The sequence below is a fragment of the Neodiprion virginianus genome, chromosome 4, assembly GCF_021901495.1.
Source record: "Neodiprion virginianus isolate iyNeoVirg1 chromosome 4, iyNeoVirg1.1, whole genome shotgun sequence".
NCBI classification, from domain to species: Eukaryota; Metazoa; Arthropoda; class Insecta; order Hymenoptera; family Diprionidae; genus Neodiprion; species Neodiprion virginianus.
This window is the reverse complement of record NC_060880.1, coordinates 9,185,419-9,210,777: the sequence shown is the minus strand read 5'-3', so window position 1 is coordinate 9,210,777 and position 25,359 is coordinate 9,185,419. Positions and strand designations below refer to the sequence as shown.

The following is a 25,359-nucleotide window of genomic DNA, read 5'->3' as shown; positions in this document are numbered from 1 at the left end:
TTTCCATCCGAATACTTTTCGAAAAACAATTTTGCTTCTCTACCCAACGTAGATACTTCACTCTCGACTAGCTAGAACAGCGTTTTGGTTATATGCCTACGAAAATTCAAGATCGAGAGAGCAAATGAAAAGTTGTTGAAATAATTATGAATACTAATGTTATGGAATACATCGAGCGCGCGTCGAATAGAATCCCATTCCGAAGTGAATAATTCTTCTCTTTTCATATAATAGCTAATCTAGTAATATAGGTAAACAGGATGGTTGGAGGTGTTCGGAAATGGTAGGACATTTCAAAAGTTAAGGCTGACGCCCACTGCACCGCGGCGCAGTTACCGTGAGATGCGCCCACTATAGTCGCGTGACCACCCGCCGATACTGTTTCTACGAAAAAGAGATATTTATCAATTATCTGATGACCACGATTTGTCTCAGTCGTCATGGGCACACAATAAATAATCATGCATATTTGCCACTACTTCTTGATTACTCATTATGGATAGCTCAGATGAAGAAGTGTTTAACACGAAAAAAAATTACTAACAATTGTCCATCATAAATTCGATAAAAAGGAAAAAAGGATTAAAAATCAACCGACAATGCTCATCTTTCGCCAGAATTTGTGTTTCTACCTAAACTATTTCGGGTGTGGCTCGTTGGAAAATCGTAAATTTTTTTATTTTGAAACACCCTATTATACATATAATATATGTATAGTAAAAATGAAATAAATTTTAGCTCAAAATATACTCTCTCATTTCTTATGCATAAAAATTAATACGCAAAATAAAAAACAGTCTTCATGAAATCAGCATCATACCCGAACAATGAGAAAAAAATAAATTTTTTACATAAAATAATCCGTTGATCATAACTTGTTGTTCTAAAACTCACATTTACTTAAATTTCTTTAAAAATGAAGTAATTACTTACGTAACATTTATTTAATATCCGTAGGATTTATTTAAGATGTAAAAATGAATGCATTTATTATTCGCAAGAACAGCGGAGAGAATGAAAAGAATCCTTGTAAACCATAACCATTTACATCAAAGTAACGCAGGTTTCCCTATTTTTATACTTGGGATGAATTTCGGCATCGGTCGGGTGTTCACACTAGACGACGGCGATGCGCGGCGATGCGCGGCGCACCGCCGAAATATTCCCAACCTGGAACTCGCGAAAAATTGCCGCGGTCCGCCGCGGTCCGCCGCCGTCTAGTGTGAACACCTATATGGATAACTGTATGAGCGAAAATTTCGCCGCCGTCCGCCGCCGTCCGCCGCGGTCTAGTCGGCGTCAGCCTAGACTCATCGGTACTCGTCGGTACTCGTCGAGTATCAAAGTAAGAAGCGAGTATACTCAGGAGCGAATGCCCCTCGTGAAAGTGTAATGGGCGCGAGATAATACTTTCACTTGAACTGTTGCATCGTTACTTTGAAAGAATAAAATTTTGAGATTGGATATGATGTTGGGCACTGCATATTTTGACCTCTGACGGTCATCGTAAAGTCGAACGCTTGAATAAGACCGATGACGCGAAATCTTCAAAAATGAGCCCGCTAGAGCTCAATGTTACACACAAACATAGTAAAGGTTCGAGGGATACGTTTAGCGGTGACTTAGAAATCAAAAGTCAGGGTCCTATTCTAGTATCCCGGGAGGTGGCGATCTCCAGTAATCACATATATCCCTATTGTATACAGCGAGTCAGTAGGCTATGTACATCCGAACAGTGTACACCTTATACCTATATACAATAAATATAACAATCCAATGTACCTGTATCTACTGATTTCCCACGCCTAGATTCCTTAATTAATGGGGTCTCACCAAAATGGCAATGAGGATGGGATATAAATAAATAATATACTGCGGCACCGGATTTTCGATATCCTTGACTCACCCGGACAAGTATATCAAGAACTTACTGTGTATACAATAATTTTGCGACCCGCGATGAACGTTGGAAAAATCTGATCTTACAAAGGATATCGCGAGACTTTGTTGGGCGCCTGGCGTGATCAACAAGCCCCTCAATCGTCAGTTTCGCTGGTCCTCGGCTATTTTCCTCTGCACCGGATTGCTCTGTACCGTAAAAAGGGAAGGGATAATTTTGGGGAGAGAAAGAACGGACACTTGAAACGAGTAACATACTCCGGCCACTTTCCAATTACACTAAAGTTGAGAAACTGCGAAGAAACTGGGAAGTCAAACCCTCCAGAGAAAACTGTAATGTGGAAAGTCCGTATGTCCTATTCAGCGCAAGTCTCCTTTACAAGTACAAACCTAGACAGCTTAAATAGCAATCTGTACAAAAACTATTACAGCTGTTGCCCACCAATTAAGCATAACAAGAAAAATTAAAAAACTTCACAGTAATTTGTTAAGACACAGTCGAAAATACAAAATAGCAAAAACGACCGTAGATGAAAATTTAAATGCTTGCAAAAAAGAATCATTTTCCCAGAAATTCCTGAAAGAGTAGACCCAGTAAAAAACATCTAAAAAGTATAGTCAAGGAACAATATTGTAAATGCAGAGAAGACACGGCGACAACAAGTCATAAATGCATCAAACTCAATGCAATCAGCCTCGATGTTTGGTTTAACTATTTTAAAATCTACTGTCGTTCAACTGCTATCTCCAACTGCCTAACCGACTACAGTCTGTAAACCATTCCAGAGTTAGAAAAGTCTTTTAGTCTTGAAAGACTACAGAAAGGACTTGATAAATGTAAGCTGCGTAAAGCTCCTGACAAGAACAGTATCTCGTACGAATTTTTGAAGAACCTTCCCAATAACGGGCAATTGTACATATTAAATATTTTCAACTGAGTTCTAGAAAAAGAAGAAACCCCGAAATCATGGTCAGATATTATTTTCAAGATGCTGTATGAAAAAAAAAAATTTGATTAAGATACTTGAGGATATATTGGTTATACATCCTCAACCAAAGATGAACCTCATCGACAATATTGAATACTTTATGATAAGATACAAATCAGAAAAAAATCAAGAATAATATGTATGGGGCGTCTCATTTTAATCAATCCAGTCAAATATCTCGTAAACCAAAAGTGTGAGAGAAAAATGTTTTGTACGAAAGTTGTATGAACCTGCCAAGGTCAGATGAAAGTCAACTTGGTTTTTTTTTTTTTTTAAATGAAACAGCATGTTTTTCGTTGGCATCTGAAAGGGCATCGAATTCTGCACTAGAAAGTACATACTTACCTGTACTTACTGATACTTACCACCGAAACTCGACTGGTAATGAGGTACGAGCCGGATAAGTCGCTACGGAAGGTTTCTGTCATACTTGGTTCACGAATTTTTTATGTTAAGCAGGGTTCACCGTTTCGCGCATCTGATAGAGGCGCAATGTGAACGTTCTTACTGTGGTTTCGTTTAAAATTTTTTTTTTTTTTCAATATTATAACTTTTTTCAAGTTTTTTCTTAATTTTTCCAGATTATTCAATTTCTTTAATCTACTTTTTTCATTTTTCGAAGTTCATGTAATGGAAACAGACACAGGCTCATTTAAGCCTCATTTTGATCCAACATTACACTAATAGTGACAATAAATTAACGCTTTTTTCGATATCATTGGGCTATATTAAATAATCAAAGGATTCTTTTGGGGACAACCCGCAAGCAATTTGTGATTTTATAAAGACACGACCACGCAGACAATTTTTTGACGAAAAAAATTAAAGCAGGGGTTCTACGAAATGCGTGTAAAAATTAAAATAAAACATAACTCTGTAAAACTTGAAGTTTATTTCTTGGAGTCTTGGTACAAATTCTAATCAAAAACATTTCCACAAGGAAATTAAGGGCCTAATATCATTCTTGTGTTGATACGTGAAAACCAATGATGCTTCAAACCGACTGTCGTATTGATTATTACTAATATTATAAAGAGGAAAGATTTGATTTTTTGTTTGTTTGTTTGTTTGTTTGAAATGAATAGGCTCCGAAACTACTGGACCGATTTAAAAAATTCTTTCACCATTGGCAAGCTACACTATTCCCGAGTGACATAGGCTATGTTTCATTTTCAAAAAAATTAGGGATGCTTACTAAAACTTGAATAATCTAACCCAAGTTGTAAAAAAATAAACAAAAAACTTCCTTCAATCGCGTGCGCTGCGAAAACTATTAATGATAGAACAAAATGATGTATTAAAATTTTTCAGAACACATCACTATCTATAAAAAATGTCGCGACAGCATGTCTATCTTTTATAGTTACGTCACAATAAGCGTCCTTTTATTAAGAACTAGCAGCCCATCCCGGCTTCGCACGGGCATATAATAATATTATGTAATAATATAAATGTTATTTTTTTAAAAACTCACTGTAAACATTGTGTATTTTCTTTTATTATATTATTATATGCCCGTGCGAAGCCGGGATGGGCTGCTAGTTGATTATAAAAAGATCTGTTGGCTGAATCCGTATTCCACAATTGCTTGTAACTGAAGTATGTTCTTCCTCGCCCAAAATAAGAGGACAGTGAAAAATTTATTTGGATAATAATAAAGCATACGTGTCCGGTTATTTTGGGCGAAGAAGAACATACTTCAGTTACGAGCAATTATGGAATATAATCGTCGCTGGTTTTGCATGATTTGAGATGGATTCAGCTCATTGAGTATTTCTAAGAGTCAATTATTCCGTCCTCCACATCACTCTTGTTCTCTATTTGGTGTTCTGATCGACATTGAGACAATTCAATTGGAAGCTCAAGGTAACCGAGACAATGCGACTGACTTTATATGACGAGCATTACGTTTGGTAAGTTTTTTAGCTACTTTAACTTCAGAAATAAGTAAGAATTTTCCATTTTCAAACTATTACTTACTATTTTGTAAGACAGTATTGAATTAAAGCACTTTTCTAAAGTGTACAAACCACGTTAACATCGATGTTCAATGAAAACTAATACAGTTCGTATTCGTACAAAGAGATGGTTAGAAAAATTTGTACAACCAACAAAAGGGTATGTCATGTTCACTGACAGCATTAGCAATCTATAAAAATTCTTCATCAAATGCCATCTGTATTTCATGGTTTATTTTTATTATTACTGATACGTGATACAGTGTGTGTTGGTGAATTTTTACCCTTATCAACAGCGACTTTGAAACCCAAATCAAATTCGGACTTGAACATTTCTCTGTAGTAACTTTCCTTGACCGTTTCACTATCCGGTATCCCATCCTCCTTACATTTTTGAAGATATAACTTATGCATGGCGGCAATGCTCAAATTTGAGTCCAAGTATCTCCTGTTACTCCGATCTCTGGAATTTAGTTTTTCAGCAGGAAAAGAATTGATGTGCTCGCGTACTCGTTCTTTAACTTCTTCGCTTTTCTTCGTTTTTGGCGTATGCCTGCCTCTTTGATCGGGGCCAATAATTCCACCTGGTGAAGTTCTTTTCTTCTCCATGGCATGCCTCACGAATTTTTCAGAGACCGAAAATGTGCTCAGAAACATCGGTTTACAAACCGTTAAAACTTCACCTTTGATAAGCAAGGAGTAAGTAAATGTGACCTGTCTACGATGCTCTGATTTAACGTTACCACGACATCTGGTCCGCTGTTTTGGCGATTCTTTCACCGACAGTGCTACATATTGCTTTCGTTGTTCCCAGGTACAAGTTTTCCAAAATACGTTGTGCAGCTGCGCTCGAGCTTCCTCGTCAATTTTGTCACTGCATCGCATGCGGCAGTCACACGGTGGGCCCATTACTTTAGCCGGAACTATTTTACCTGCGTAATTGATTTCTTTATTAGGACTCAACATTCCGTTCTAAATGGCAAATCAATATTTAAACTGCCAGTCCTACGGTAAGTTAAGCATGCGTTCTTGATGCATAACTTTCCGTTTTAGCGGCTTTTCCCTAAAGCGTATTCTTTTACTTGCGATTATACAGAGCTTCGGTTACACTAGGTCAAGACCAGTTCTAAAATATTTGCTACAAAAATAAAGATATTAAATGTGCATGAGTTTTTTTCAACTTTAAACTAGCTCATTTCTGACTACCGCGCAAATCGATAGCCAGTTAAACTGATTAGTCAGAACTACTGATTTACATGTCATGCCAACTCGATTAAATGACTGGGTTGCAATGCGAACCACAGAAGATCTGTCTTGACCAAAGTATGAAGCTGAGTGCTACTGCTCGTGGGCTCTACTGGTTGGATAATGCATTCTGCTAGCATCCAAAGTCACCCGGGGTTATCAAATGTACTCAACTCTTCAAACATCTTCAAAATAAGACAAGTTGTTAATAATTTTTTACTACTAGCTCACAAACTTGTCGTTAGCTGTATAACATAGTATCCAGAATTAATACAATTTGTGTGATACAATTTTTCTCAAAAATTGTTTCACAACCACATTGCCGACCAGTATTAAGTGGGGGCTCTACAGTGCAGCTTCGTTATATTTACTACATACTCATCCATATATCCAATTGCATTCAGAAACTAAAAACGGAAAGCAGAATGTTACTCATGAGGCCAGGGATAAATCAGGTAAAAACCTTTCCTCAAACTTCTCGTTACAAACTCATGTCCACATTTGACGACGAAATGTGCAACCTACCTTTCAAACATTCTACGAAAATTTATGGCTTTCTTAATAACCGTCAAGATTTTAGGTCTCTTGTTTCTTCACATTTCACTCTATTCCTAAACACTACACACTACGTCGAAGGATTTTTGAACCTTGAATTATGTGTAAACTTTCTTGGTGTCGAAAGTCAATAATGGGAGGAAGTCGACATTTTTTTACCCTGAACAGGGTCCTCCTCAGAAGACTAAAAAATGATTTATTGATCAAGATAAACAAAGGAATTTAGTTATAGGTAATATTCTTCTATAAATTAAATAAGTTAAACTAAACTTACATTCGATTACATGAAAAGTCTCATAATAACGGTGAAACTTTCCAAAGGTTTGAAAAAAGGTCGGAAGCACGCAATGTGTTCGTAAATTCTTTAGAGAATAACTGTAGGAGCGGCAACAAACTTTTCAGTCGGAGGGGTAATGTTATTAGTATGACACAAGTCAAAAGAGCACATAGATTTAAAACTGAGAATTCACACCTAACTTTCTGAACTCAGACAAAGGTAATACAACGGTTATTATGGATAGGATGGATTGCACGAGTATGATGGACTCTATTTTGAGTGACAAACTCACTTATAAAGAACTTAAATTAGACCTCCCTTCAACTCTACAAGTACGTGTTAATAAATTAGCAAATGGTTTTGAAAAACGTATTACGTTATCCTATAAAAGTATTCCAGCTAAATGCTATGGTTTACCAATAATCAATAAAAAAAAAAAAAAACATTTCTCTCCACATTATCGTTTCCTTTATAAATAGCCCCACGTATCATTTGGCTAAGTTTATTACTAATGTACTTAAGTCTGTCTGCTCTCAACCGTCGTCAAATGTAAAAGACAGCTTTGAACTTTTAAAAAGGATCAGTAATGTGGAGATTCCTGATGGATACACTATCATTTCCCTAACTGTAATTTCTTTATTCAACAACGTTCCCACTGACTTAACCATCGACGCAGCGATTAAGAAATGGGATCAAATTAAAGATAACATCAAAATTCCTCTCAATGATTTTAGCAATGCGTAAAGGTTATGCTTTGATGCTGCTTTCACATTTGACGGAGTGACTTATGCTCAAACATTTGGCTCGCCAATAGGATCCCCTTTATCCCCTATTTTATCTCATCTTGTCATAGAGTTTGAATCAAATCAAAGCTTTAAGATCTTTGGATTTCCGACCGGCTCTTTATTATAGATACGTCGATGATACATTACTTACTGTTCCTTCCGACTCAGTTGAGGTTGTTCAGTCAAAATTTAACAACTTTCATGATAGATTGCAATTCACCTCTGAAGTGGAGGTCAATGGTAAAATTAACGTTCTTGACGTATCTGTAATAAAACATTCAGGTTCGGTTATAACTGATTGGTTTCAAAAACCAAGGTGGTCACAAAGATATATAAATTTCACGTCACACCATTCTCCAAAATATAAAACCGCCAGCATCTATAATTTCGTGGACGGGGAGATCCTCTGGGCAAACTCATTGTCTCATCATAAAAATTTGAAATTAATTATAAGATTGTTATTGATTAATAACTGCCCATCTAAAGTAATAGATCAATGCATCAATGATCGTGTTATGGTCCTCAAGGACAGATTGAATTTGAAAGCTGATATTGCTGTTGGAGAAGACGATTTTGGCCATATTATTTATGAAATTCCCTTATGTTAAAGGAGTGTCACAAAGTATAAGTCGAGCTTTGAGTAGATTCCAAATTGAATGTGTTTATCAAAATAGTAATAATCTTTCAGGGCTGTTTGTTTTACTTAAGGATCGTGTGCCATTAGAAAAAAACTCAACCCTTCTTCATAAAATGCCTGCGAATGATTGCAATGAATGTTACATTGGGCAAACTGGTCGATATCTCAAAACTAGAATTAATGAATACAAGCATAATATTTACGCCGAACCGGAAAAAAAACAACCCTGACAAAACATAGATTAGATGTTGATCATAATTTTAATTTCGAGAATGTTAGCGTCGTTTGCAGCGAAGAGGATTATAAGAAAAGACTAGTCTTGGAAATTCGCAACATTGTTGGTGACAAAAATACTGTCAATCTCAGATCAAACACTGAAAATTGATACTACAATCTAATTTTGAAGAAACATTGGAAGTAACCAATTTCGTGGCAAAAGATGTAACATTTAGAAACTAGTTATTGGTGCCACAATATTGATACCGAGTTTCCCCTCACATCGTGATCAATTAGTAAGCCATCTTCCTCTTTTGCTTTTTTTCACCAGGTGGTTACGACGTACCATTGCGTACATAATTATTATTCAATAATTATTTAGTTGTTAACTAAATAATGCCACCAAAAGAACCTGATAAATAAACCTTAGCTCTCATTCGATGTTGGTAAGCTTTTAAATTTAGCAAATTATGGATCACAATGAATTTTAATGTAAGTGTTAACAATACCCTTGTCATTCACTCGATGATGACTTGGCCGCCACTTGAATTTGATTGATTAACGGATACCTGCTTTGCTACGAATCAGTAGCTTTAATTTTACCGCTGTCAGCGATTCTTTTGTTTTCCTTTCGTTTTGGAAAGTCTCGCCGTTATTATGCAATTTTTCACGTAATCGAATGTAGGTTTACTTCGGCGTATTTAATTTACAGAAAAATATTTAAGTATAACTAAATTCTTTCATTTATCTTAATCAATAAATAATTTTTTAGGTTTCTGAGAAGGACCCCTTTCAGGGTCGAAAAGTAAAAAAATTTCGACTTCCACACCGACGAAGTCTACACACAACTGCCCACTACCCCCTCTTCCAAGAAACCCAATATTTGAACGATATTTGAACGATATTTGTTTCAACCTCTAAGACTCCTTCTCCTTTGACCAGAGTTCCTACACTTACGGGGTGAGGGCCGTACAGATTTTTAAAAAAATCGATTTTTCGCCAAAAACGATAGCTCATCATCTTGGCAATATCGTCCGAAAATTATAAGGTGAAATTCGGAATTCTCTAGATACTGAGGCCCGTGGACGCTGAGCGATCTGTGCGGGGAGCAGGTACAACAGCGCGTGTTGGAAGCCATTTCCTACTCCGTCTCGTTAGAACCTTTGTGTGACAGCAAGCACTCTGGTATTTTTGTGTTTAGTGTGTGTCTGTTGTGACGTGCATTTCCGGCGCGTCTGGAAAAATGTTTCACGGGTTGGACTGGATCGGGATTCGAACCCGGGACCTTTCACTTTCCAGGCTACTGATCTGAACACTGACAATGAGCTACCCAGGCCGCTACCGAAACACTTTCCCGGACCGCTATCTGTTTAGCTCGAATCGCCACCTTACACTGTACAAAATTAATTTTGTGGTCCCACAACAGCGGAATAGCCAAAAACAGCTATAAATCACCAGAAACTTCTATTTTTCTTTATGTAAAACTACTCAATTTTCTAAAAAATACATTTTCGAAATTTGTAGCAGTGATCAAAAAAAACTTCGTCGATAAACCTAAATATTCGATGACAAATTAAATTAAACAGTTGTTTTTTGCAGGGTAAACACGATAACTTTTGGTAAAAATTGCATCATTTATTTCTGGATCTGACCATTATTTAAATATTGAACTTCCATATATTTTTTAAAGTTTATCGACAGTGTACTTTGATATGAAATGCAATTGTGTGACAGACAAGGAACAAAAGAACTACCAGTACCGCAGTAAGTCACCTCAAGAAAAAATAGTGCGGCAACAATTCTCGCTGGGCGGTTTACAAATAACTATTTTATACTAAGCAAAATTTTTTTGTATTTACAAATATTCAATAAAGTGCCCAGAAAATTTGAATAGCAATGGTTCAACAGTTGTGTTGCAAATAAATCCTGAAATTCAGGCTTATTTTCTATCATTTTCTATCATCTGTATGGCTCTTCCTCCTTAAATCTCAACCAATCAGTCATTTCTTCGCTGGCACAACTAATCAAAACAAATCAACAATTTCCTATTCTTACTGAAAATCCTTTTACGCTCCCACCGTCGTCAACCACCAAGAACTCTATTTTTTCAATTCAGTCTGGTCAAAATGTTTCAAGTAAAATCATTTAAAATTTAAACGAGCATAATCTCTATCATTTAATCCAAGCACAGAATTGTATCCAAGTACTTTTCTATCCATTGAGATTTGAATAATTTATATTCTATCATTTCAGGTTTGATTTTATTTTTTGATTTCATGGCAGAAACTTTGATTTCGGTCACGTTTGGATCGTATTGTGTTACAGTAAATTTCTACTGAGCACGTCAAAGTGTAATTTATTTTGACTAGCATCAAAGTCTTGTATGCATCATTTGCGCCAAAACGTTGCAGATATCACAATTCTATATCGAATGCTACACATTATAAATTTTGATATGGTTTATATCACGTCACAACAATGTCAATGAATGCATTACTGCAACTCGCGGTAACATAAGTAACTGAGGTATAATTTCACGACATAATGCGACATGGTTTTGCGCTGAAGAGACGGAAAGGAAGCAGGCATAAAAATTGCTTCAACCGAAGTATAAAAAGCGCATAATGAGGGGGGCTCGCTCTAAGGGAAAGATGTTATCACGCGCGCTTCGGGTTATGCGTTTCTCGGTAACAGTGTGATAATATGAGGCTTGGAAATGAGAAAGCATAAAATTTACGCATGAACTGTCGCGAGTTTTTCAGATTCGATGTGATTTACGAATTTCATCTTATCAGTGGCAACCCAAGAAATTTTGTCACGATAAAAACACTATAATGAAGGTAGCGCTAAAATTTGATCGTAATTATCAGAGAGCGACTAATCCACCCTTTAAAATAGGGTGATCGATTTTCGGAATGAAGGAGTGTCGGGCTGCGTTGTGTGAAAATAATTTTTTCTTCCGTTATCGAATTGAATGCAAAATTTTTCGATTCCAACATCCAGCAGTGCATAAATAGCGCAATATTTTAGATTTTTTATTCAATTTTTTTCAAGCGGCTAGGTGAGGCCAGCTATTTAAATATCTCCGCACTAAACTTGTAAGGTTTCAAAAGGGAAAGCTGATGCTCGTACGAGTCGACTCGCGCGTTATGCCATTTTGAAATTTTTGCAAGTAACACCTAATTTTAGACAAAGAAGACGTATTTTGAATATCAGTAATTGATAAAGAGATCGAAGACGAATTCAAAGACGTCAAATTTTCTGCATTTTTCTCTTCAATTCATTTTTGTTTCACGTAAGTTTCTGCAAGTCGCGGCGCTAATGCCAAAAGGGCGTACAATTTTTTTTTTTCGTAGCCAATCGTTCCGTATACTTATTTTCAAGCTAATAATTGAAAAAAAAAAAAAAATTCAGCCGTATATATTTTTCGTCAATATTTAGTTTGACAATAAGTCTACAAAACGATTGGCCATGTAAAAAAAACATGTTATACACCCTTTGGGCATTAGTACCGCGACGTATTTATTGTCCCTTACCCTCATTGAAAAGTTTTTCAACGGATACAAAGTTGTCAAGTTTGAACCGATATGATATTCTTTATAATTTTAGTTTGGATCGTGAGTAGTGTTCAAAAATTTTTTTGGGTGGGCGCGGAACAATGAATAAACATGAAAGATAAGGTAAAAGAAAAGAGGGAGAAATTTAAAAAAAAAAATTGTCAATAGATTTTTTATCCGCATCTTTTAATTTATCTCCGATCTTGCTATGAGCTGCTCATATCTAGAGAATACGTGTTCTCTATCTAAAATCAGACGTTACCTGCAAAATCTTGAAGGTGGAACCCTCCACAAGTCGACTAATATCACTAGGATGATCTTTCCGATTTGAAATCTTCGAAATTTTGTGTAAAAGGTTTTTTCTCATGTCTATTTTCGTTTCTGAGATGTTTGCCTGGGACAATTAAAACCAACCATGTTGAATATATTGCAGAGATCGAATAACAAGAACGCATGGGCTAAAGTCGGAAATTTCAACTCTGAGTGTTTGTAAACGTTTTCTGTTTAAACAAAACAAAATTTACTGCAAAACTTCTATCCAACTGCACTATAAATTGATTAAATTTTATTCCGATCTAGGAACTTTTTTTTCTACATGGGTTCGGTTGTGAAATAATGCCCCAAATCTGAAACCGTAATTTAAAATTGGACAACCGAATCTAATATCTTGATTCTTATGAAAATTTGAAACTGGCAACCCAAATAACCCGTACAAGTGTATTGTAATAAAAGAAAAAACGAACTGCAAAGAAAAGTGTACGCTTCAAAGGATTAAGTTCGTGATTTGATTGGACGCAATTGGAGTGACACTAGAAGTGTTTTGAATGCATCATTGACATTCCTGTAACCGTTTGAGCATCTCTGGGGCTCGCTATGAAATTGCCATCGTTTTTTACTAATTCCACTTTATTCCTAACCTTTCCATCGCGTAAAATATAGGACAATTCATACCGTTCACTCTAACGCACCACCAGCGTGATATGCTGATAATTTAGACATTAATTTAGAGAGAGGCTAATTGGTAGGTCATTTGAGACGTACGGTATTTTGAATGAGGATGAAGTTAGTAACGTTACAGTAACGATGCATGTTTAGGACAAATCATTACTTCGCACATTCAGGACTGTTAGAAACTAGGTAAACCATGGTAAACAAAACATACTTATATATTTCGAAAAGCTAATTCTTTGAGTCATTCGGAAATTGCACGATAATGATTTTTTTTCCTGTGACGTTTCGTTACGTTAACGGTACTAACTTCAGTCTTGTTATTCGATGAGGTTGTTGTTGTTGTTGTTTCTTATGCGAAATAGTTTTCCCGGAGCCAGATCTATGCATTTGAAGTTGAGCTATGCCAATAATTTTCACATGAATTCTCTTGTTTAGTATTTTATTCACATACATCTAATCGAAACGTAATCTCGAATAAATGTTTCCAAAATATTATCGAAAATTATCGCCATATTTTTTTTCAGATTTTTAATAACTCGAAGGCTTTCTGAATCTTCGCGTGGTAAAATTTCGATACACATTGGATATATTGGATAAACGTATGTTGAATTGGATACAGATCAGTACTAGTTGTGAGTGAATCATAAGTTATTATTTTAAAGATAAGTAGCTCACCTCCAACACCAATATATTCTTCACCCCTGAGCCTAGCGTTTTTCTTTACATTTACTTTCCATTTCTCGGGATGTTTTGAACGTTTTACAATTTCTTTTGTTTCCTTCACAGGTTTTGTCTTTTTGGATCCCCGTGACTTCGGTAATTTCTTCGACGTGGTCTCCTGTACTTGTGTTTCCATGGCAGGTTCGAGGTCCATTATGTGATCTATAAGCATTTATAAAAATGCGTTTAAGGTTGGAAACCTGATTAGATTAATGGTTTTTTGGGGATTCATTAACAGGGCGCCAAATCCATTTCATGGGACTTCCAATGTCAAATTGAAAGGTGAATATACCTGCCCAATGTCAATTTTATACCCGTTTTACACAATTTAAGTATGCACGAATGGGATTAGCCATGAATTCTTTCGAATTTTTTGAAACGGACGTTTTCTCATGACGGCTAATTAAAAACAGTATTGGACACAAGGACAAGACCTCACTTGGTCTCATCTTGAATTTGTCTTGATTTTTGAGATGCCCAGCTGCATAGCTCGACATGTACAATACACATATCGAGAGGTTCTCTCGAAAGGACCTGCTTGCCATATACAGGTTATATCGTCGACTGGGAGGAATGTGTTATTTTGGCTTCGCCATGAAAAAAATATTATTCCGATTTGGTACGCCTGTATCCGCCTTTAGAGTACAATTTTAATGAAAATCTGCGTAAATCGCGTACAACAAAAAATTTCCAAAAACCGGGTTTGCCTGGTATTTATAAACGAAAGGTTTATTCCAAACCTTAGGATCGATGATAAAGATGATGAATTTCAGAATCACACTGAAACTACTGAAACTAGCGGTCAGAGCTAGCGAACATGCGTGACGCGCGACTGAGCACCACTGCCGCTCTAGCAGCGGCTCGTTGCTCGTGCAGCAGACCACATTACATTTACTAAGCTGACTGTTCTCTGTTGGAAACAAACAAATATGTAAACAGGCAGATGACTTTCAAAGTTTGTTGTTAATTTTAATTATTAAGAGAACGGTCAGCTTAGTAAATGTAGGTCGGTATTCACTTCACTAAGAAATGTCAACTTATGTAAGTGATAAATAAGTTAATTTTCCATTTTAGTTTAAATAATAAGATCAAGTAACACCCTCGGCGTTCATGTACAATATTAATATTGCAAAATATTTTAACACAATAGATAAAAATAATTGCTAGCTGAGCAAGTTTTATAACGTAACAGTTAGTGACCGAATGCAATTCATGTAATAAAAAAGTTGTGAATTTTTTTGTATATTAAAGCAACCAGAAGATGGTAGGCAGTGCATACCGAAACGTCATATATAACAATAAAACTGGGTGCTTAATTCGCATCATTTCAACCCTGACCGTCATCCAACGAACATCAAATATTCATAAAGCTATGTGTAGAAAATAATAATTTGTAGTCATTTTTTTCTGATTTGTCTGACAATCAACCATAAAATTTTCTACACACGAAGTTGGCTGCTTGAAGCTTCAACCACCTTCACCTATGCAAACGTGATTAATTTTGTTGATATTGATTTCGGTAAAGAGCCACCTTTAATTAGTTGTTACAAAAACAATGCGCAAGAGGTATGCTAAACATTGGACTGATGCAATTTCGGAATAAATAATAGAATCATCCAATCTTCTCCGATGCTTATTCTGGACGCATATTTTGCATTTTTAGATCAATATGTACGTAGTGTACTGTCACGTTTGCCGTTATTACGGAGTTTCCGGCTCATTGCAAAACACATTATTGAAGATTTTTTTGTCCTGAGAATTGTGATATAAATGAAAGGAAAGGAATTCCTTTTTCGTGGGAAAAAAATATTTGCGATAACAATAAAAAACACCCCCAGATATCTAGATATCTGGTTTCATGGACTCGGAAAACGTTCACTGTCGGATCCGCATTTGCACAGACACGGGTAGAATGTTCTAAGGGAAAAACGACTTGAGTCGATTTTTTTTTAAATTTTAACAACTACCGATACTATTGTTGTGGCACTAGAGAGTACTTTCAGAAAATATCACTATAGAATGGGAAAACTAGCATCAGTCCAAGTACAACCTGGCAAAAGAGTTGCTTTTGAATGTACTCTTATGAGAAAGCAAAACTTAATTTGTATTTTTCTTGAAATCACTCTGTAAAGGGAAAGATCTGTATTGGCACACCCTCTTTAATGTATACTTCGTGAAAATTGCTCATCCCCTGTTCTAATACTGCTATTTTCTTGACTGCAGTGATTTCTGCTTGCAAGCACAAAAATATAAATAAGAGGAGGGAATTTCGGGCGAGCAATATAGAGAAATATCATTAATACTTTTGAAAGGGCCAACTGAGCTATATGCAGCATCATTTTAATCAATACTTCTACCACACATCGCCAGTGATGGAAGAAAAACAAAATTAAAATTTGGCAAAAAACGTAACCAGATTGTCGTTTTTTCATGCATTCCATCGTTCAAACTACGAATTGACAGAGTACTCACTACAGAGAGTAATTATTACTTGTTAGTAATTAATACTTATCGGTTCAGTAAATTTGACCTAAATGACCCTATAAAATCTTCTACAAGAAAATTACCTTCGCTGATTAAGAGTCTGGTTCAGGGAATACTACTGAAAATAGAGATATTTCATTACTGAAACGGTTTCACTTTTCCGTTAGTCGAACGCACTAGACCTACCGCTTCCAAATTCTATGCATTAATATATGGGTCATTACATGTCAATTCAACGACGTTGCGACGGTGACCCTCTTAGATTTGTATGATTTTTTAATATGTTTTTATACATATAGAAAGAAGTCCTCAGCTAAATTTTTGGCTCTTTTTATCTCTTCCCAGTCCGGAGTTGTCGATTTTTGAAGAAATTAACGAAAAAAATTCATGTTTCTGACAACAATTGAAACAACCTAATTAAATACAAAAATTTTTAAGTATTTTTTGATGTTCTTTCTGAAAAAAAATACAAATACTTGCGTGGGCAAGCGCTGCCATCAAAATGGCAGAGAATTCGCTGACATCTCTATCTCGCTCCTGAGCAAGCAAAAAGGCGGAGTACGTTCTTTCTATTTATGAAAGCTCTACGTCGAATCCTCGTACGTCAGCAATACTATGAGGCTCAATGGAAAAGGAGTATGCACTCTGCGAGTATGTATACCGTGAGTTTTCCTAGTGCCTAATTCAGGCAATCGGAGCTTCAACTCATGTTCAGGCTGATTCATCATATCATAAGTCCCCTGACGTTGCGTTACGTTAACGTTACCAGCTTCAGCCTCGTAAATCGTCAAAGTGTATAAAACGGCGACTTGTCTTGACAAATAAAATAGAAAAATCTTTTATAATAGAACAAGATCTTAATTAATCTGATTGATGTGAAAAATCGAATTTTAACCACTGTATTTTCCAGAAATGAAGATTCAAATCATCAATTGAAGAGTCAAATCTTGCTAATCCTACTGTCAATTCACCAAATTATGCATCAGTGCCAACCGCCAAGAAAAATGGGTCCTAGGGCCAAAGTTTCTCAACAAGAGGGGAAAAGAAATTGATAAGATCGAAAAGTATTGACGCAACGATGATACATTGTAACTATGGCATGTAATATTGTTAGTCTTAACCCACGCATGCTACACCAGGATTTGTGAAACTCCACCCGATGTTTGATCATAACTTCGAGGAAGATGACCGTATTTCCAACTGTTATTTGCCCTCTTTGATAAAGTCGTAAAAGTTGAAGACTCCTGAGATATAATTGATTAAAATATGTTTTCTCTCGAGGAACGCGAGCTTAAGGTTCCACTTTGGAATTCCTGAGACCCCAGTGTGGCATACGAGGGTTAATACCACCATTTGTTTGATGTCTCAATTGCATAATTCAAAGTTAAAGATTAGAAAAGAAAGTAAAAATTGTGTTTTTACAACAGAACCGCTGGAAAATGAAACTTACCCACTTCGTTCTGGAATTTATAATACGTAGATTGCATCTGTTGATGTTGGTCCATCACGTCAACACGTCCATTGTCAAACCAGTGAACAACTTCTTTTCCGTCTGATCCAACGACTTGACTGGATGTTTCCAGTTCTAGTACGTTTTGGTTCATATTGATGTTCATCTCTTATGCATGTTTTCACTGCAAGATGAGTGAATTTTGTCTGGAAACAAAAGATGATAAAAAAAAAGGTTGACTTATACATCGTCATCAGTAAATAATATCATCAATACAGGTACGTTCCCCTTTTCTATAATATGACATCAGAATGGTATAATATAACAATGTTCAAGACGCCTGCCCACCCATTTCACTTCCTGTTGAGTGTGCGTTTTTCAAGTAGTTCTACCGACTCGTTAAGTCGTTAACTAGATAGAGAGAAATATTTCGTCGAGAGAAAATTTTATGCAATATACACACACCGTATTAATATAATAATCCAAAAATTTCATCCCTTGTTAAAGAAGTGTTTCGGGGGTGAGGGCAATTCGATAATTATTCATTTGACTTCTATTATCGAGAGGAGTAATTCCGTGATAGAAAATTTTATGCAAAGTACAGACATTGAATGATGAATTAATCCAAAAACTTCACCAATATTCCACCCTCTCGAAGATGTGTATTTCGGGGGCTGGGGAAGTGTGACAATTTTTCATATTATTTTTATTATCAATAAAAAAAAAAAAAAATGCTACGATGAAAAAAAGTATATGCAACATCGGCAGATTTAATAGTGTAAAAATTCGAAGATTTCACCCCCTCGCAAGCACATGTTCCGGTAGTCGAAGCAATTTTAGAATTTTTAGTACCAACTTGTTTATCAAGACAGACTGTTTTGTGGAAGAAATATTTTTGCACTTTTAAAAGGATATCCTTGTTCTAAATTCTAAGCTGCAACCTCTGAATGCCCACCCCTCGAAAACCCGTTTGCACCAAGAGAGAACTGGATTTTAAATCGACGCATTAGAAAAATTTTTGATGGTAGAATATTCTGTAAATTCAAAACGGCCTTGATTTTTGAGCTGCAACCAAGAATTAAAAAAAATACTTGCTCGTATAACAAGTAAATTTGCTTATTTTGAGATATTTTGTAATTCACGAGGTTCTAGGATGAAGTGACCTGAATTTTATTATATGTACAGTTGATCTTCAACATCATGCATCAATCTCAATGGTACTATTTTTACATAATTTTATGACGTAGTCGGTATTTTCCATCGATTCTATGTCGAAATTTATACGTTTAGCAATCCGAATGTGGTTACTATTGATCCCAAGTGGGACACGCAATTATATCGTGACAATGTATTTCATCCATTTTGTGAAAAGGAAACTAAACCGTTTTTCACACACATGACTTCAGCTGTTTTTTGAGGACATTGTCTATCCCGAAAATATTTTCATCGTGAGTAAGCTTCATAGCTGACGATGTTATAATGATACAGGTAATTGTAATCAATGTTGCCGGTGTGCAGTTCCAGATTTTTTTTAACTCATTTTTGGAAACATGTGAATATGCCAGCTTTCGGTTTTCATGTGTATCTGTGAGCGATATGGAATCACCAGAGTAAGAGAAATTTCACTTTTTTATAGTAACTAGAAAACCACAATAATACGGGTCTCTTCAGAATATCGCATATGGAGCAGTCGGTGCCAAATCGCCGAGTTTTATACATCATCATTTTTATTAATATCTTTCTCGAATTCTGCAGTGAAGAAGCAATGCACAGCCAAAATTTTTACCGTTCATTTAATTTATTAATACCAATGTAAAATAAGAAGTATCCATCTGGGTTGATAAAAAATAACTATAATATACTATAAGAATCCAATCTCCATATAAAACGACGGTTGTTGGCGCAAAAAATATAAACTCGAGACTATCAAAGAACAAAGTTACAGAAAAAGTTAGAAAAACTGACTTGAAAGCAAACGATCGTCCGATAATCCATTGCCCGGTATCAAGCGAACATGGTGACTTCGGCTATAACCTCTCGTTTTGAAAAATATTTTTTTTTTATAGCAGCCCAGCACCGTCCGTAAAGTTTAACTTAACGTCGCACGTTGGAAAACTGTGCGAGAAATCTTCAAATCAGTAGACCTGTTCTGATGATTACTGAAGCGAATCTCGTTGAAAATTTTGAATAATTCTGATGACGCTAGTTCTCCAGTGCAGAAGTAGGAACGTGTAAATATGCGATCTCTAAAACGGCTGAGCCCAGGCAAAGCGATAATCCGGTATTAAAAAAATTGTGGATCTCTGGAATCTTGAAATCGCGAAATCTCGAGATCCTGTTAGGACAGTAAGGTTTCATCAGTGTCAGTTTATTCGTTCGCTGATTGGTTCATCTGATAGGACTCGGATATTGGCACTGATTCTGGATCGGGTGACATCATAGACTTGGTGACGTTCAGGCATCTCTTGTCTCGTCTACGGTCTTACATACAGGTCTGTAAAAACCAGTGGAGGGAGTAGGTCAGTTGTTGAAGACACATTGGTAGTTCACTAGTCGCCGCTAGGTTCGTTGCGATCACCACACCGTTACAGTGGGTCTAGGAACAGTGTGGCAGACGCCATATTCAGTAAAGATAAACCGCGCAATTCAAAATTGATAAATATCACTTTTGGTGGTTTCACATGATGCGGAATTCACACTTTACATTACTAATAACACATCGCTGTTTCGATGAAAAATAAACATTATACAATCAAATTAAAGTAATAATAAAAAGCGTACAGCAATAATTTTGAAACGTGTATCCACTTTCACATTCAATTATCGCCTTAGGCTGTACGTTTCGGCGGAATGAATTCCGTACCATATGAAACCATCTTTATGCGAATGTTTCTTAATAAACTTTTTAAAAATTAATCGAGAGCCTTATTTTTATGCACTTCTGTGTAAAATTGTATTAAATACATAATAAATATTGAATAACAGGTATACATATTGTGAATTTTATTGCAAAATTTCAACAGACTATGTACAGTAAACTGTAGATAAATTTATAGAAATCAAGTTTTGTACTTGATACGTATACGTAAAAGTAAATCAAAAGTTAGCAATATATGAATGTGAAAATATCAAGAAACAATAAAAATTTGCGTACATTGTAGAAAAATGTATAGAAATAAAGTTGTGTAAAATTATGATAAAAAATTTAAACTATAAATATACGATTATTTACATGAATAAAAACTTGTTTTTGTATAAATCTCAATTATAAAAAATATTGTAAAATAGTCGACACAGTGACATTGAATAAATGTTGATTAGAAATAAATAAATTTCAAAAGAAATACTAAAAGAAAACTAAGTTTTCTTCTGCGAGTTTCCGAGTGAGTTACAAGCATCACAACCTGAACTGTTCTGAAGCTGGTATATAATTTGCCCAATATTTTGAAATTCGCGGGATCGTTTTCCTAAAAATGGCGAAGCCAATCAGTACGAGGTACTCGTTTGGGCCACACTGTTCCTAGACCCACTGTAATTAGAACCGCAACGATAACTACTGGCCGCGGTAGAAGCGAAATCTTCCCTTGCTAAATGACGTCCGTAATCGTGGCTTCCAAGCATTGCCAACTCCTTCAGTCATTTTATAATAGCAAAATCGGAATATCTGTCCTAAGGACTCGTTACGTTGACGTTACTAGTTTCAAGCACGTGTACGTTTGGCATTACGGTGATGAAGGGACGCTCTTGAAGGACAAAATATTTGTTTATACTTTTTAACAATCACCTTCATAAGGGCGATAAAATGATTACAGAAAATGTTTAAAAAAGTTGATTAAAAACGATAATTTTTACATTTCACATTTGTTTTCGTTAACCTTTAGAGGGCCGGCATTTTTCCCTTGAAATTCGATATCTTTTAGAGACATGATTTATGTATAGAAATAGTTAACACGTCCAATGGAGTTTCCGAGTTATCTGCTGACTCCTAAAACGGGTCTTTTGAGGTTAAACAAGTTATGAGATACATATAAAAAACGGACATACTTGAAGTTTCAGTCGACCAAGGTTGATCAAAGCGTCCCAATGATGAACAAAACGATCGATGTAATAATGCGCCGTAATTACACCATTTTATAGTTTTAAGGGGAGACGGTAAAATTTGGACAAAAATCAGGTTTCTTATTCTTACACGATTAACTAGCAATTTTTTTTTGGAGAAGGTCAATGTGGATAGTTTCAAATGATTTACACGATTAAAAAAAAGTATTAAGAAATCCACCTACTAATTTTTAGGTTATGGTATGCTTTGGAAAAAAAGTTTCGACCATGTGCAATGAAAATGTATACGCATGGAACCTTATGAAGAAGATTCTGGCCACTGCTATTAAAAATTCCTTGCGCACACACTTCTATTGCAAGAGGTTGAAACATTGTTTCAATGCCTGCACTACTATAATCTGAAAATTGGTGGACGGATTTTTTAATACGACTTCGAGTAACGATTTTCGAAATTTCCCTGAAGTCTCCCCTAAAACAACTACCCAGGTTTTATTCGCTCCAAACAAATTCATCATCGCATCTCATTATCACCGGCAAACTCAGTAGTTGATAACCCGATCAAACTGATCAACTGGAATTTCAGGTGAATCATTAAGGAAAAGCATTTTCCAAACAATTGGTTTCAAAAACCTAAAGTAATGTACAAAAATTCTTTTCAACTGGTGCTACAAGCTAGCATAATGTAAAAGAATTTGACTGAGGTCACGGGACATACTTAATATTATTCATTTTCAGCGTTTGAATAAAAATGAATCTGCATCCAGCTTTGTTAGTGGATATAATAATGATGGTCAACAGTTATAAATTACTTTTATCTATTTTGCAACCTGTGTCAAAGGTCATTTAGATGTTTTTCTGTAAAGACTATAGTATAGTGTAAAATATTGTTTTAATCATGTTGTGTTTTTTGTGTTGTACTCTTTGTTTTTGATTTCTACAAATCTACAAAATATTTGCTCTAGAACATCTCAATATGCAGCTCTGTCAGAAATATTAAATTCCAAGATAGCATTGGAATAGAATCTTTAGTTGCTACTACTAATGCTCAGGCTAATACTATGCTTTTACAAGGCTGAAGTCAGGAATGTTGATGTAATCAAAATTTGAGATGAATTTTCATTATGTGCTTGAAGTTTGTATCGGACAAGGGTGATGAAGAATGCAAGTTCACACCAATACTAAATTTCGATCAAAGTAAATACAGATTAGTAAATTATCGGAACTCAGTACTAGCAACAACATGAGCTTTTGATCAAGCTCTTTATTGATCGAAACTACAGGTACAATATTATTTTGCAGCTATAATATTTTTGATATAGTTCAATTATTGAAATATGATTTCAGTGAAACTTCAGTTACACATTTTTCAAGGGATATGGCAATACTGACGTATAAGTGAGAATAACGTTAAAGTGAAATATCTAAATATTCCAAACATTCATGATTGAAAAATCAAATATATCTGATATTCAGAGTTTTTATAGGTATCATCTTGTCATATTTACATTCACCCCGAGCAAAATTGAGTAATATTATTAACTACAGGATTTCACAGCAGCGTGCGTCTGGTTAAGGTTAATCTAGTGATGTCAAGTAAAAAATCTTTCTGTAGATGAGGCACTGACCTGAACCTGCCAAAACGTGCTTGAAACAGGGACAAACACATATGTAAGACTATGCCATTAGGCATTAGTAGAGTACACAAACATCAAAACACGCACACGATCTAGTGGTAAGCAAGTCAAACATCAAACCGTACGTTTCGACCGATAAGTACGGATGATGAGTAAGCTAAAAGTAATTGATGCATCGATTAATCGAGTCCAAAAAAACAATCGACCATGACTCGATTTAATCAGTAAAAATGAATTCATCGATTGTCTATTTCAGATTTTTTTGAAACAGTGCATATAAAACCTAAATTTTGTAAATTTCAGTATGGAATCTCAATAGCGAAAAAGTTTTTTCTTAATTTATGATTTCATTCAAACTATTTTTCAATTTCAGATGAAAATATTTTTTCATCTTTCACTTATTATATTAAATATGTACTTAGTGAGTAAGACAATGATAATAATTGATACTTTAATCACATAAATTAATATTGTATTGCATTGATCATGGGAGTAAAAACCAAAAACCGATTGTGAGAAATAATAGTCAAGTCGGTCGATTAATTTAGCTTGAAAAATAACCGATTGTATTCAATTAATCGCAAGAAAATAATCAATTTACTCGAAAATCGATTATTTATTGTCATTTTTACTAAACAGTTAGTTGTAATAATGCAGAACTGGACAGAGAACGTTAGGGGATGGAATATGTAGCATACAAGTGCAAAAAAACATATATAGGAGAAACGTAGAAGTGAAATATTTTCACATGGCTTGTGGACAGAACATGCCGGGACCAACAAAATTTTACGAATAAACGAGAAAAATGTTCAAGTGCGAAATCTATAACCGAGGTTTCACTTCTAGCCTACTTTATTTCAATTTCTAAACTTACGGACAATTCTATAATTATAAAGTAACAAATTTTTACTAAAAATACATAGGTACACGAGCGGTACGAACTTTAATGTAAAATGTTTTGTTAAATGTATAAATGTCAGAAAAGCACTCTTAAAATTCATGAATTTGTTACCTCAGTTGTCGACGAAATATCTACGCCTCTGATTAAACAAATATTAACACACCGTTACCAAAACAAAGTAGTCCAGTTCTCTCAAAAGTGTTAAAACGTCAGTAGAACAGACATATTTTTGATCATGGATGTTCCATCGATATGGTTCATAGTATAAATTTTCGAAATAATCAACCCAAACCGTTTTTAGGTTAGGTTAGGTTAAGTTAGGTAGAAGTAATTTCACTTTTTCGCAAACATGGTTTGATGATTGATACATTATTATTTTGTAAACATAAATAAAACTTGTGTACTCACGCTTCGCTCCTCGATAAAAACAATCTAATGACATACGTCAGTTCTCGTCACTAGATTTTATTGATTTTTGATTGGGATATAATGAAAATTATGACGACTTAATTCTTGATCAACACGTGCGAATATCGTTTAATAAAGCCACTTAACCACCGTAATACTAATCCTGAAAAACAACTTCAAAAGTTTTCGGCAAACATAAATGTATGAGTAACTGCCACCTATTTGTTTACACGATAGTATCAAGTCGGTCGGATTCTTAAGCCATATACTCTACGAACAGCGCACAGTCTATCCTACTCCGTGGTCTATCCTGTCAGCATTACGACAGTCTTTCGTCCTTCTCTATTGCGCCGACAGAACTACGATTCCCCATACAGTTAGCCTCTAATGTAACGGGTATTCAACTAATTTTTATGAAAACGGTTTGTGGCAGTTTTACAGTATTCATTCCAAATGTTTTTTCTGCATGAGCTTATAAAATAAAAAAAAAAAAATCTTTCCTCTTTATAATATTAGTATAGATATATCCTAAATGTCCACGCTACCAATGGAACAGTTTCGAAGCGAGTCAAGTTGTGAAACAGAATACAAAGATTGCTTTTATGACCGCGTGTGTGTAACGTCTCACAAACAT

At 35.3% G+C, this 25,359-nt stretch overlaps 1 protein-coding gene across 6 annotated transcripts; it reads right to left on the bottom strand.

Moving 5' to 3' along the window:
• Positions 1-5,065: 5,065 nt before the first annotated feature.
• On the bottom strand, positions 5,066-25,037 carry LOC124302400 (uncharacterized). 6 transcript variants are annotated; one of them, XM_046758550.1, is made up of 4 exons: positions 24,726-25,037; positions 17,724-17,929; positions 13,745-13,951; positions 5,066-5,778 (listed from the first exon to the last, which is right to left on the bottom strand). In XM_046758550.1, the coding sequence occupies exons 2-4, from the start codon at positions 17,887-17,889 to the stop codon at positions 5,072-5,074; spliced, it is 1,080 nt and encodes a 359-aa protein (XP_046614506.1). In that variant the 5' UTR covers positions 17,890-17,929; positions 24,726-25,037; the 3' UTR covers positions 5,066-5,071. The 6 variants fall into 6 exon arrangements, with proteins under 6 accessions (XP_046614506.1, XP_046614507.1, XP_046614508.1 ...); XM_046758551.1 differs by lacking the exon at positions 24,726-25,037 and adding an exon at positions 18,887-19,389; XM_046758552.1 differs by lacking the exon at positions 24,726-25,037 and adding an exon at positions 16,935-17,086 and having other exon boundaries at positions 17,724-17,863.
• Positions 25,038-25,359: the final 322 nt, after the last annotated feature.